The sequence below is a fragment of the Varroa jacobsoni genome, unplaced genomic scaffold, assembly GCF_002532875.2.
Source record: "Varroa jacobsoni isolate VJ856 unplaced genomic scaffold, vjacob_1.0 scaffold_545, whole genome shotgun sequence".
Lineage (NCBI taxonomy): Eukaryota > Metazoa > Arthropoda > Arachnida > Mesostigmata > Varroidae > Varroa > Varroa jacobsoni.
Genome location: NW_019213447.1, coordinates 307,832 through 322,339, shown reverse-complemented (window position 1 = coordinate 322,339; position 14,508 = coordinate 307,832). Strand labels below are relative to the sequence as shown.

Sequence of the window (14,508 nt, the reverse complement as noted above, 5' to 3'; positions counted from 1 at the left end):
TACGAGCTGCGTGCACAATTGTGTTATCAGATTGGGTATAAAAGACCGAAAAACTCCGAGGCGGTCTCGATGGATTCAACGCAGAGAGAGAAAAACTCACGAGTTAACGACTGTTATTCCGTTAGCTAATCTACGTCTTTGCCGCACTCTTCAGAACAGCGGGAGTTGATTGCGAGCAGAGAAGTCTTCATATGATGAGTGTGCGCTAGCTCTGATCGGCATGCATAACAGATCCATACAAACGTACGCAAGAATGATTCGTGTCGTTTGTTGTATTGAGGTACTCTGCTAATGTATTGTTAGAACGGTGGTAGGCAAATATCAAATTGTGGGCTTATCTTAAATGTGCATACGTAACATGAAATGCTGTATAAAATTTGGAACTTCATTTTTAAGCTGGTAGTTTCTAGCGACCTATTAAACAATACCTGCACGCCATCTAAGGAAGTCATGACACAAAATGTGCGATGATTTCCCATGCCATGAAGTTCTTTCGCAGTGTTTAATGGTCCATGAAATAGCTTGACTAATGTGAAATGTATATTACCGTAACAAAAAAAAAAACTACGACGATTTGCGCACCGCAGACGGGACTGAATGGATGCGTGTCGGAAATATCGGAACTGGAACTTAAACCATTATTTACTATCGTAATTGATTGAACAAACGAAGATGAGGTCATCAAACCGGTATCGTGACTATTCCTTGACGGTAGTCGTTGAGCAGGAGTGCATTTTGTCAGTTCGCTTCATCGTTGTAGTTCAGTCATAATGGCGGTGATTGCATGTGGTTAACTGATGAGTTAGCTAGCCATGCCGAACTTCCTTTCCGAAGTGCCGAAGTGTCTTTACTTGCGGCAGATGCTCTGAGCACGTAGTACCCAGTTTACGTTGCGAAAATGAGTTTTGAACATCGTATTGAATAGAGAACAACTAATTAAATATACACATAATGCTGTCTATCATTCAAAAGCTATTAAATAGATTAACACTGATGTTATTACCCACGGACACGATGGTTATTCACGCTGTTTGGATTTATTTACAAGTTTTTAAGGAATCAGAAGGTGCCTCTACTGAACTCCAGTAGAACCGCATGAAATCGTCTTGTGACGTGAAACTTACGTCACTCATAGCACGCATTCTTATGCTGTTTAAGATATTCGTATCGTGTCTTGCGGTTGAACTGCATTCTGCTACATTGTTAAAATGTGAGAAACTAACAACTGCTAAAATTAGCCTGTTGCTCACGAATATACATATATATATACCTAATCACGATAAACCTGTGGGTTGTATTCTGTTTAACTCTGTTTAACTTATCTAGTTTGGATGACAGCAGTTCAGTGTCGTCGGGTTGTCTTTCGGATACCTTTAACGAGATTTCATCAACCAATGACGCTCTCACCGACTCTTCGCTCAGCTCCGACCCGTACGGGGTGCTCAAGCGACACGGACTCCATGCACATTCATCGGCTCATCTACAAGCGGTAGCTGGGGCAGCCCAACAGCATACAGCGGCCCACAGCGGCAGCGCACGGAATCACGGCAGCAGCACTTCTACGAATGACGTGAACTCTTCACCGTCCCATGTATCGCAACATCTTCAACAGTCGCAAGTACAAAGTCAAAACCCACAGGCACAGCAGGCACTAGCAAAGAGGTAAGTTTAAACGTCATGTCCTGCTATTTCTATAAAAAGCCTGCATTCAAACAACGAATGCTATAAATATCTATCATATGATACCATATAATTTATAAGGTGCTATCCCGAAATTCCCACCCACGTAAAGTATTTATATTCAGATAGAACGTTAGTTGTATTCGTTTTAATTACTCTGATGCCGACCGGTAATATTATTAAGAAAACATATGCGTAATTTAAAAATAATAATATAGAAGGGTATGATGACACAAATTGTATAACCTGAGACAAATATGGCACAAGAGACATCATTTAAAACATTAGAAGAATGAATAGAAAAGTTATGGGCAAGACAAACGAGTTCGCCATTGCATTGTTCTACAGGAGGGTATCATCTCGCGAAACTCATTTTCTCCATATTTTTCTACTGGCCCTGGGGCCGCCATCCGGCTATCCTTGAGAACAACCCCATCCAATGGCCATGCCTTGCGGTCATCCAGCAGTACCCTCGCCTTCTATTATCTTGATCGTTCTGCCCACAGGAAGTTATGACCAAATAACTCGAACTAGTTGTATCCTATTGCTGTTCTTTTTCCTTGTTCCTGGATGCCCCTCACGGTCTTACACAACCAGGGTCGAAAAGAGTCACGATTATCCGGGTGGGCTAGTGGCATGCTCTAAGCTGGTCTAAAAATCCGAAGTGGCCTGATGCGTAACGATTGGGAGACCTCACAACACAAGGACAAAATGAATCCCTCGTAACTACTTCTTCGAGGCACTAAGGGAGGCATTCAGTGTAGAATCCTGGGGTGAACGGTTTTCGCTCTGCTGCTATACGAGTAAGGTGCTCGATAAAAGAAGCAGTCCGAGAAGAGTAGCAAGTGAGTCTCGCCTACGTTGAAGTGCTTGTGACATAAAGACCCGCCTATAACAGCCACAACCACCTAACCTATCTCGAAACATCGGGAATGCTACACTTGGATGTTTAATGCTTTCGCAACCGCACTCATACAAGCACACAAGGCGAGCTTTCTTTCCCTCAGGGCATAATCATCTGGAGTATTCTGTGCTGAACTTCTCCTGTTTCTAAGCGCGGTAGTCACTCAATATAGTAGCAGAAATTTGTCAAGACGTAACCATGTTCTCGGCCTTTGTGACATGAGAAATTCAACTAAGCCTGAATGGTTATCGCTCATTGCGGTGAAGGGATTTCTAACGCATTAGAGTTGTTAGGCAATCTCTTTTGCAATTACGGCATCGATAGCGCCTTTGGTCACTACGGAAACAACGATAGGCGTAGATAAATGCACATATAATCATTCAGAAACATTTTCTGTAAACCCTGATGCAAAAACGACAGCGTCGACATTAAAAGGGGACAGCGAAGATTCAAAGAGGGCAAATATATATGCAAAAAGGAGCTTGTTGACAATTCATCGTGATACTCTATTGCCTCAACGAACCGAGTGAATTTTGTCCTGCATTAATGTAGAAGAAGAATCACGTTGCTTAATGTTATTAAACAATTTTTATTTATATACAATATATATTTTGCAGAAGCAAGGATGCTTCGGATCGCGGTGCCACTGGAAGCAGCGACAAAGATAAGAAGGATAAGGACAAAAACAAGAAAAAGGAGGCCAAGGCCAAATCGAAAATGATGCTAATGATTCGAAATGGAGTTCCTTCGAATGAAGTCAAACTCTATGGAACCGTCGATCCACCGGAAGCGATTTTCGAGGCCGCCAAGAGTGAAGGTCTCATGCAGCAGCAACAGTCACAGGTACATTATCAAACTACGTTTTAAGACTAAGGGAAAAACATATCACTGCAGAAAACATTTAGATAATTTTTGGTCCTATAATTTCATTGTAGTTATTTTATGAAAGTGGACAAATCTAACAATAATGCATGGGTATAAATATCGTATTGGTCGATCTATCCTTAAGTATAGTACATACTTTTCTAGGATCGACTCTTTTTAGGGTTATGATGTTTCACTGGAATTAACAGCTATAGGAGTGCTAGGTCCGAAAATTTAGTTTCAACTCTACTAAGATACACGGTGGCATGCCAAAGAGGTCGCTGTATTGATCTATTTGGTTGGTTCGGATTGCTTAAACGACAAAGCGTTATACCTCCGCATGTGAACCTCTCTCTGAGATCACGAAGCGCAAGTTACCGGGATCGCAAACAGCGCGTGCTTTCCCCAGGGGCAATTCGCATAGTCGAATCCAATACGCGACTATACCGAAAAATATTTATCTACAATATTCAGATTCTTCGGGGTCTGCGTTATCGCAAGGGAAACTCACACAGGAACATTGAAGACCTCAAATTTTTCGCTATTCGGGAAGGAAAGTAATTCTCTAAAAGGACATGACGAATGAAATTTCACCATAAGTGAGGCATGATTTTTTTTTAAAACTGTGCTTTCCTTACGTGCCAAGGATGATCTGATTGAGGAAATGAGAACCTTTATAAGAGACTCAAGTCAGCCTCAATCATTAGTAGTATGCACTTCGCAATACGTTGATAACAAAATCAACCGGCAGCGAGTCTTCAAGAAAGAGCACATTTTTAAACGAGTTTTAAAAGGCTCGCTATCAGAAAAGGTGTCGTGGGTAAATTAAAAGCATCTACAAAGGCAATGTTGAAAAGGAAAGATTCTAAGACTCAGTATATAAATTTGCGACCCATATTAAATCCAGGCCATCGTCATGAACTGTACTCGGAATTTAGAAGAGATCGTCAAAGATTCGAATTGCTTTCTGTTTGTTTAGCGTAAAAATACAGTACGCATGTGTGTGTTCATTATCGATGTTCATGCGAAACTTGTACATTCGAGGAAGTTCATCTTCACAGTTATTCTTCCTTCTTACGAATATAAAATCACATCACTCATAAGACTTTAGAAGTCTTACGCCCACATAAATGTGTGCTACATAGATTATGCGTTCGTGTCATCTAGTCTGACCTACTTTCTGCTTTTCGATACCTTTATATCAAAACAGCTTCCTTCGTTGACCTCTGGGTTATGCCAGACATGTTGTCTGACCCTTTGGCATTTCGGCAGTGCAAGTTCTCCCTTAACAGTAATCTTTTCCTGTTAGACAGATTTACATGGCTGGATAAACAGGTTTGCCGTGTTCAGTTTTCCTGCCCAGTTGACCGAAGTGAGGTTTACAAACATCTGGTCCCAACTGAAGACCAGAACGAAACTGAAGATGGGGTTGCTCCAGAATGAAAACAATATGACACCATAAATGCCGAAATAGCAGTATACCGCGTGCAATGCGAACTGCCGCTTTGTCTAGTGGATTTATGCTGTTCACTCCGACCGTGTAAGCATCTCAAAGCTGTTGAGGTTTCAGGTCTCTGAGACTTCAGAAAACCATCAAGGCCGAATAATTCTACTAGGATTTGTCTAATAGCGGAATATAGAGGAATTACCCATCTACAAGCTTTACAAGCAACAGTTCGTGTTAATAGTTCACTGAATATAAAGGAGAAGGAATAAATATTTGAACCTGAACCGAGTATGCGGCCCTGCCTTTGTGCAGCAGCTGCCATCTGTGATGCTCACAAACGCGGTACTGACAAACTTCACAGGCATGTGCCGTGAAATGTGCCGAAATATCCATTATTTATGGAATTGTTTACTTCAAAAAAGACAGTTATATTAAAGCACTCACCTTGGGCAGAAATCCTGATACACGCACTAAGGTTTTTTCACTTTACGTTGTACTGCTAGATTCCGAAAGCAAAAAAGAGTCGGCTGCAGCAAGCGGTGTCTGCACAGAGTAACGATAGTATACACTAGTCGATTATATTCAACTGGTCGCCAGTTAGTCCTAATTGTAGCTTAGTCTGATACCTGCCCTTGTGCAGGAACATAGTTCCTGCGACTTAGCCGTTACTTGCAATGTTATCCAAATTCATTTTTTTTTCTATAGAGCAGCATTATTGCAGAGAAAACTGTATTTCATTCAAGACAAATATAACACCAAAATGGCCCTCGAAATACATCTCAATGCAATACAATCTCAATTACGCAAGTAAAAATTTTCCGATTATAGAAGGATCTTTTGAAAGAACATCTATCTAAATATACTAACATAGATATAAGCTATTATACAGAACATGCCATACGAGCATATGTATATTTTAGAAAATCAACCAAATGAATTTATTGTCTACATTGACCTTTTTCGATAGGAGCATTACGTAATATGATAAAATGCTGGACATCCTCAATTCACGCAATGACGATATCGCACGATTGAGCCAAATAATCTAATACGTTTTACCGTACAGATGATGGAGCAGTCATCAACTTCTTCAATTTTGCTCATGTCTACCTCGATCAAATCTGCTCGACTGGAATCCGCCGCAAGCGTTGGTTCACTCACCTCGACGAAAAGCGCACCAGCAAAGGCACAACAGGCCCAAGCAATCGATCCTACCGAATGTACGCACGTTAATTTACCGCTCAATTATAGAGAGGAAAAAACCGCTGCGATAATATCCGAACGTTTGACAACCAATGGAAATATCGAATAATAGAATATTTAGTAGGGTGTGTGATTTGCTATAAGTAGATATAGATCAATGACAAGAATAGTATCAACACTTCCTCGACTCACATCTGCTTGTCACACCTGTTTGTATTCTATGTAAGCACTGAACCGTAAGTCCTAACCTGTTTCACTTTTTAATTGAACCAAAATCAGGGTCCCCTTATAAACGACGCGGAGGTCCGGATGATGATGCTTACGCAACACTAGAGGGCATTCAAAGGGCGTACCTGCATCAGCAAGAGCAGCAGCAGCAGCAACAGATCCAGTGGCAACAGACCATGGCCAACGCGACCTCTGGCTCGAACAATTCTAGCAGCTGTAGTAATAACGGTCAAGGCCAAAACGGAGCCTCATCCCTAGTTTCGCAAGGACCCTCAGGCCATCATTTCATGCACCACCCGTCGTTGCATCCACCGCGCATTAGCAAGAGTCTTCTTCATGAGGCCGAGTCTATGGAAAGTCTCTTGAGTGCTCACTCCCAGCAACAGCAGCAGCAACAGCAAATGGCTCAAGCCCAGGTTTGTAGTCAATAGAGAATTTGTACAAACAGACAGACTCCCACGCCAAATACAACCTAGGCTGGATGGTAAACTGGTGGTCAAATATACACCGAACAGCGAGTTTTACGAGCAAGTCGTATTAAGCGGGTGTAGGAAGTTGTATGTTTGTCAGGGAGATACGGAAGTATCTCACTCGTAAGCTTAGACTTGTCGCGCCCGTTGTGATAGGTTATCTGTGGTATGATTCGTGAGCTAATGATCTTGGTAACTCAACTCGAATTTCGCGTGAAGTCATGTTTAAATGTGCGTGATACAAGTATCTTTATCTAAAAGTCAACCTATTCACAGCATCCGAAACTATCGCATGAATGTATTGAAGCCCAAGAGCGAATGAATGCGCCTGTTTGTGGGTAGAAAATTGAAATATGAATTTATACCCGTAGGACGAAGGGTCCTATCTGGGATTTTAGATTAACGCTAATCATTTAGTCGTTCTTATTCGCCCCGTCTTCTTTAGTAGAATGTGTCTTTCTTACTTCTGCCATTAAAATTGATCATTATGGTATCCTTATGTTAACGTTGTCATTTTCATATCGGCGACGCCGTGTATATATGGTTTCTATATCTTTATCTTATCATTTCTAAATGTATGCTAAGTATTGTTTATCCCATTCATATAATCTAATCAGCTCTCTAACGTATCCTGTGCCTTAGGCTTGTACTCTTCTATTTACATCAATGTGAATGCCGTGGGCTTTTATTAAAACGTAACCGTATTATGATTATCGTAATTATGGAAGGTAGTTCTATATGAAAGTTAAACTAGATTGTTTACATCGATCTTCCGACTTAGTTGCTTGCCGTGTCGTACTCATGCATGCACAAAAAGTCCCTCTATGAAAGTAACCAACAAATGCCTGCTGCTTCCCAAATGTCCTTTTCGTTCGTTTGATCGCCTGGACCGGAATATGCCTTCTCCACCCACCCAGTCGGAGAGCTATCAAGGCCAGCATCAGGCATCCAGCCATGGAATGACCTACTACAACCACCACCAGCAAAGTAGCCAGTTAATGGCTAGTAACAGCGGTGGTAGTCCTGGCCAGCAGGCCCTGCAGCACATGCGGCTGATGATGCAGGCCCGCTCCCCTCATTCCACCTCCCCAAACAGTGGCAACAACAATCACCCCAATTTAAGTTTAAACAACAGTCCGTATAGCTCGCCTCAAAAGGTGCTTCCTCAAAAAAGCCTGAATGCTCCAACCTCCTCGCCTCATTCATCTATTTGTTATTCACCCCCGTCGACTCCCCAACGCTCGCACTCGTCCATGTCCCATCACCGTTCCGATGCAACAAGCTACACTTCCCTACAAAGTTGCCCTACGCAGTACTCATCGACGGCCGGCGCCGTCCGACCGTTGATGGGTTCCCCTTTAACCTCGTCCCCGATTTCACCCTACCACCAATCGCAATACCAACAGCCATCAGCTTACGCCTCGTCTTCGCTCAAGATAAACCGCGCCGAACGGAGACAGGCACTGGACTACGCCAGCAAGACGCTGCCACACAACGCGACAATGGCAAGCGGAAGCTCCCGACTTTCCCAGGTATCAAATGAGAACTTTATAGAAACAGCAAGGTAGGACAGGAGTACACTTGAAGAAGATAACTCGATCAGATGTCAGATAGATTTGTGCATCGTGAATTCATTATCACCAAAAAGGAACGGCAACAGACGCTCATTTATCACACGAGCCTCTCTGCATGCAGGTGACGGTAATTAGTAAGGCAGCGCACCCCTAGTACTGCTCTATCGTATTCACTTTTGATCTATGCTAAATTGATTTTTAAATCAACCAGATCACATCTGGGCTAATCTGGTGAAGGTACAAAATCTATACAAATTTAATTATTACGATGAAGGGTAACGGGCATCTGGCGTTCGACTAGGCCATGAAACGAAAACGCAACACCTAGATACAGGGAACAAGATAGAGTGGATTGTAGAAATCTTTGCAGCTCTGTTCTGGATCGGACTATATGAAGCATGATATGAATATGATAAATCAACCGATATCGGGAGGGTGAAACGCGCAATATAAAGTCTCTTCTTAAACATAAATTCAATTCAAATGTAAAAAAAGCGATCTTTCATTAGGAAATATGCATACGCGATAACAAAGAAGCTTTCATATGGAGTAGCTGGCGCATCTTATACGTTCGCCTAAATTGCTTATTTCGACAACAAGTGGAAATTGCGGATCTCGCCCCGAAAACACCCACCCACTCTGAACCACCTGCAGGCCCACTGTGGCAGGCTTCATGTTTCTGCACGTCTATAATAATGTCCTTCTCGACACTTAGTATCCCAATTCACTTGTCCTTTTGGCGTTCTTGTCACACAAACTACCCATCGCAATTAGTTTTAACATGGTATATTTTTGTGTGTGTGTGCGTGTCTGTCTACATATATTCAACGCTAGTTTTATTACACAATAAAGAAATATTACATAGGGTGTTGATTCATAAACGCTGCTTGATATGTTTTCCTATCGGTTCACGTGCATTCTTTGCATTTGGATAATGGCTTTTCTTCGTAGTTCGTGGCTAGTTCCTATATGCACATACTTATTTACGATCACGATAGAGAGTCCCGATACTGAAGGTACCCAACGGGTTTACCGCGTTTGCATTAGAAGAAAGAATAACATTTCTCAATGCATGCCAATAGCCCTAACAGCTACGCGGCGATAAAATACTTACCAGGAGTCCATGTACTGTGTGTCAATTCATAGATATGGGAGCAAGTTTGGACTCGTTGAAAATTTTTCCACCGCCATCCAGATTCGAAACGTAAACTGTTTTAGTAGTAAATTTAGATAGATAAATATAGGAAATAGATAATTTTCATTTTCTGTGTGTTTCTCGTTCGCCATTTGTAAGCGGTACTTTGTAAGCAGCATGTAAGAGCGAGCCTTCCCGTACGCAGCTCGAACGATTTATTAGTATCGCACTGAAGTGACGATCCGATTTACGAACCTGCGTGTATTGCTAACTTGTCTTCGTATTCTCTTCTGACAATTCATCTAATACATAACGGTCCTCCCGGGGTTTTAGGGAGGCTCCCGGTTCTTGTACGGCGGCTCTTCGGGTTTGAACCACGTCACTCCTCCGAGGAGCGTTCGCTTCCCCAAAGACGACGAAGGTTAGTAAATAAACCTTTACATCATTCTAATCGCTCGCTTAACGAACAGCGAAAGTTCCGAATTAATGCAATCGTTTACTGCATTTTTGTAGTACATGATACATTTACTTAGCGTTTACGAAACTCCTACCTACTAGGCATTACCTAAGAACAAGCAGTAAGAGCACACTGTTTTTATTATTATCGCTTCGTGCAGGTGGCTGTGGTGGTTTAGGATCTACGCTATCGCTGGTGTCAACGACGTCCTCAATGTACTCTTCTCCAGAAGAGCGTCACGCTCTTGAGCTCAGGAGACTCCGCAAAGAGCTCGAACATTCAAACGACAAGGTGGTCACACTCACTGCCCAACTCACCACTAATGTAAGTAACCCACAGCCAGTGTGCGACTAAGCGTAAGGTCAAACTCACAATCGTATAGCTGTGCCTATTAAGCTTATTGACGTCCCATTTCGACCAGAATAGTGTTACGTATCCGTGAAGTCATCGACTGAAGTTTCGTGGATCGCCTTGTTTGGATCACGAGCACGAGACAATTCCACTCAGAAAATTTCGCTAAATAGTGCCTTCATTAGATCTGTTATAGAACACGTAGGATATTCGGTCAAATGGATGGCTTTGCGAGGAAAGAACGATTACGATGTGGTAAACACGATCAAAAATTAACATCAGATCTGTAAAATATTGTTTGAAATTGTTACGTATTATTATCTACGTCAGACCCGCTCAAGAATTTCGCCGACGGATAGTATGGCATATGGGTGATGAGAGACCAGGTTGAGCTTTTAAATGTGCCGAAAAAAAAAACGAGGTTCCTCATTGCTTAAGTAGCAAAAAAAAGTATCTGTTCTCGCCTGATTTTCGGGTGTGTTCTTAAAGGAGACGCAAATTAATTTCAACGTGAAGTGCTGCTTACTTGCGTCTAGTCCACTCGGGCATATGAACTTATTTTTATAAATAGAACCATAATGAACGTGCATGGAACAGTAGCATTTAGATATATTGATACAAAAATTATGGTGAAGCACTAAAAGTACGGTGTACTCGATAATCTTTGAACGCGGCTTTGGGGCCGCCTGAAGTTACTTTAGATGGATCGAAGTTGTGAGCAGTTCTAGCTATTACAAACTAGAATTGCATGTCCTGTAGCTGTGGCCTGCGCTATCGCTTGATGCGCTCGAGCTGCTACTCTATTCAATTCAGCTCTAATCGACTCGTTCCCACAATCTCTTTTAGGACAAATAGATGCATGTACGGCTATATTTTTTCTGGTAGCAATCTCCAATGCGGGCTATTAACTAGGACACCTTTGCTATTTATTACCTAGTAGCGAAAACCTATCTGCATATTCGTGACAGGGTTGTCATTACCCGTTACTGTCAGTATAATATTATTTTCCTGTCACGATGTCCTAACAGGCTGCAATGAAGTATGAACCGAAGCCGATGTTAATATCCAAACGTAAGGTCTTATGTTAAGTGGCTGTGTTCGGTCTAAAAGGGCCTCGCCTTTACATATTGGCTAGGCTCGTCGGGCTACCGCAGGTCCAGTGTGGCAGCAAATAAAGAACAAACGCAATGGGTTTTCACAGAAATCGTAATGATATTCAAGTGCGGTAATTGTGTTGAATTTCCTTTTCCTTTATTAAATAACTTCGCTTTTTATTACTTGGCTTTTTAAGCTTTTTATTAATAAAAATCGAGTCTAAATAATAAGCAATAGACATGAAAAGTCGATTCACTAAATTGACTTTTACCGTTTTCGATTTATATTAATTTTTTTGTTGTGCGACTTAAGAAGCATTTAAAGAAGCGCTTACCAATTCATTCAATTATTATAAGCAAAATACATATAAATCATGAGTGATGCATAGCTTTATCTAGGAAATGTAGATGTACAATTGAAAATATGTGAAATCTAAAAGAAGAAATCTGGAAAAGAGAAATTACGGCATTACAAAATTTTTGAAAAAAATACCTCTCAATAATGATGATGGTAAGATGATGCTAAGTTGTGCAAATATGTTTGTTCCTTATGTTTATTCAGTGCAAAACCACGAGAGCTTCTTCACGGAAAACTTGTCTCTAACACAGTCCGAAATAGGCGTAAGACTGATGATGGCATGAATAATGCCAGGACGGCTCAAACCTCAAATTTACAAAAGTATCGTACCAACCTTCAGCCGCATCCACGCCAAATATCATAACACTGCAGTATATTATACTATAGACAATAATCGAGAGCATAAGTAATCTGCTAACCGCTAAAAAGATGCTATCTCGTGGGCAAATTTTTCTCAGAAATCGCTCAAGGTAACACTTCTACCGCCACAGCTGTCCATCCCGCTGGATGCCAAGATAACTGCGCCGTTAGAGTGCAAGCGAAAGGCCGATGGTTGCTCAATATTCGCTTTCTAAACCTCTGAGAAAGCATTACATATGTGGGTGGTTCATGTTTGGGCAGTACAGACTGCAATGAACAGATTTAACTAACCTAAGTTAACGGTCATGCCAACCCGAGAATAAGTGTTACTTTCTTTTTTGTCAAAATCAAAAACATACATTAGATAATTGTAATAACATAGATGATTGTAGAAAATTGAATATAAGAAGCATGACCCATGGTTTCAGAAACCACAAACAACACAATTTGATAGTCATAACGTATCTACCGTTCGGCTCACAAGAGCGGCACGCAACCTGGCAAGATAAACAAGAAGAAACATGGCTTTTTTGCCTGAGAAAACCTCACACTGCGAAGACAACCCAATGATCACGAGAAATTACGACGCCGGTAGCATGTCTTTTGCTTATACAATAGCAATTTTGCACGTCATAGGTCGTGTAAATAGTACCCTTATTAATAATCATTGCAGCTAGTAACAGTAGCCCGCCGCTAAAACCGTTCAGGCGTTGTGCATATGCGCATAGAAGAACTGAAAAGCATCAAGACGTACAATATCTTTCTTTGGGGGCCTTTCACTTTTTCCTTTGGGGAATCGTTCTATATTTAAATCAAGTCTAATTACATCCATCACGATTTTCTTCTCGTCTTCCAAAGGCCTGACGCCTTATTGTTTTTCGACAATCAAACAAAGACATTGGGTAGTTAAAAATTTTTGTTCTCACGGTAACCAATACAGAACATATGTATAGCACTAAATAAACTTGCTATTTGTTTGTAAGGCTATGTATGTTTATATAAACATTTAACCGGCCAGTGACAATAGCGAGACAAAGCCTTAAGCCGAGCTGGCCACGTGTATCAATTCAGTTTCTTGTTGCCTCTGGGCCCCGTCGACTCTCGAGTTCTACATCTCTTCATTGGCGTCTTGCCCTTTTGGTTCTCTCTGCAGAATGCCACTCCACTCCTTTTACCGACCACGTCTTTGCTGGCTCCGGATAGCTCCCCTCCAGATCTAATCCAGGAGCCAAGTATTGTAGCCCCGCCGATCTCTTCGGACGATCTCTAACAAAGACTAGAGAATAGTTCCTTCGACCCTGTTCTGACATGTCCTAGTGTTTTTCTCCAGAAAAAAAGATTCGGAGCGGCGGAAGAAATCGCTGCTTCGCCTCGTTGCTGATTGGATGCGATCGTGCTTTGAACGGATTTTTCCATAGCTCCTTTTCCATATGAGCTACTCTGCCTTAAATCTCCAACGAAGGGACAGCCAGATCTTTTGCAGTTTGGCAACGTTTTAACTCGATTAGTGTTCAGATTTGCTGGGACACATTGCAGACATAAGACGAGGAACTATTTGTTCTCGTAACGAGTCAAACACAGCTCGGGAAAGACGAGATCTGATTCCATCGTACAAGTGTGTAAGTACCTTTCGTTGTGTGCGTAAAAGCCTGTGAAGCGGCATATCAGATGATTTGAGACAAATAATGTTCATTGAAGTTCGTCCTTTCGTGAGCAATCCGAACTGACCATTACCCGCACGTAAAGAAACGCTTTTGTGACATGGAATATCGATAAAGTCCATCGCTGCTGCATTGGCTTGTAATCAGTCGCGGCTTGCTCCGATTAGTAAAACTAATACGGTAGACATTTTAGTCTAGCGACATCGTATGCCAAATAATATGTATTACGAGGGTATTGCGACGTTACTAGTCACGGGCTGGTGCGCATCGAACTGTAGGAACCGTTTTGTTCGGCTAGTAGACCTTTGTGAAAGCTTTTCTTTTTTTAAATAAGAGATGTACTCTGAGCTGTAAACGGCCCAGTGCCCTAGACGAGTCTCGAGTAACAGTCACTGCTGGTAAATCCTATAGTGTCTCTCTCATTGGAGATGAACCACTTGTTCTTGTTCGACGGGGTGCGACATGATACGTCGAGACGTGACAGCGGCTGTTGTCTCGACGTCCGGTGACCAATAGTGTAGTTGTCTTCCAGCTCTTCGTTTTCGACTGCTGTCAATGCCTGATTATCTATCTAGCTATCCTCTTAGAGCTGTCAAACTGTGTCCAGTTTTTTGAGTATTTGTTCGATGACTGAAGACCTTATCGACAATTTTTTCCTCTCTTGTGAATGGTCTGGGAGGCAATGATGATGCTACCAAAGTTGCCGTCATGGGGCACTCGGT

General features: G+C 41.9%; 1 protein-coding gene across 1 annotated transcript in view; it reads left to right on the top strand.

Annotated features, from left to right (window-relative positions):
* LOC111261312 (uncharacterized) overlaps positions 1-14,508 on the top strand; it is a 330,101-nt gene that overhangs the window by 228,318 nt on the left and 87,275 nt on the right. Inside the window, exons 12-18 of the mRNA XM_086968641.1 lie at positions 1,327-1,662; positions 3,202-3,427; positions 5,962-6,115; positions 6,378-6,742; positions 7,714-8,328; positions 9,839-9,926; positions 10,123-10,286. Coding sequence (XP_086824767.1) covers positions 1,327-1,662; positions 3,202-3,427; positions 5,962-6,115; positions 6,378-6,742; positions 7,714-8,328; positions 9,839-9,926; positions 10,123-10,286 — 1,948 coding nt within the window. The remainder of the gene's footprint in view (positions 1-1,326; positions 1,663-3,201; positions 3,428-5,961; positions 6,116-6,377; positions 6,743-7,713; positions 8,329-9,838; positions 9,927-10,122; positions 10,287-14,508) is intronic.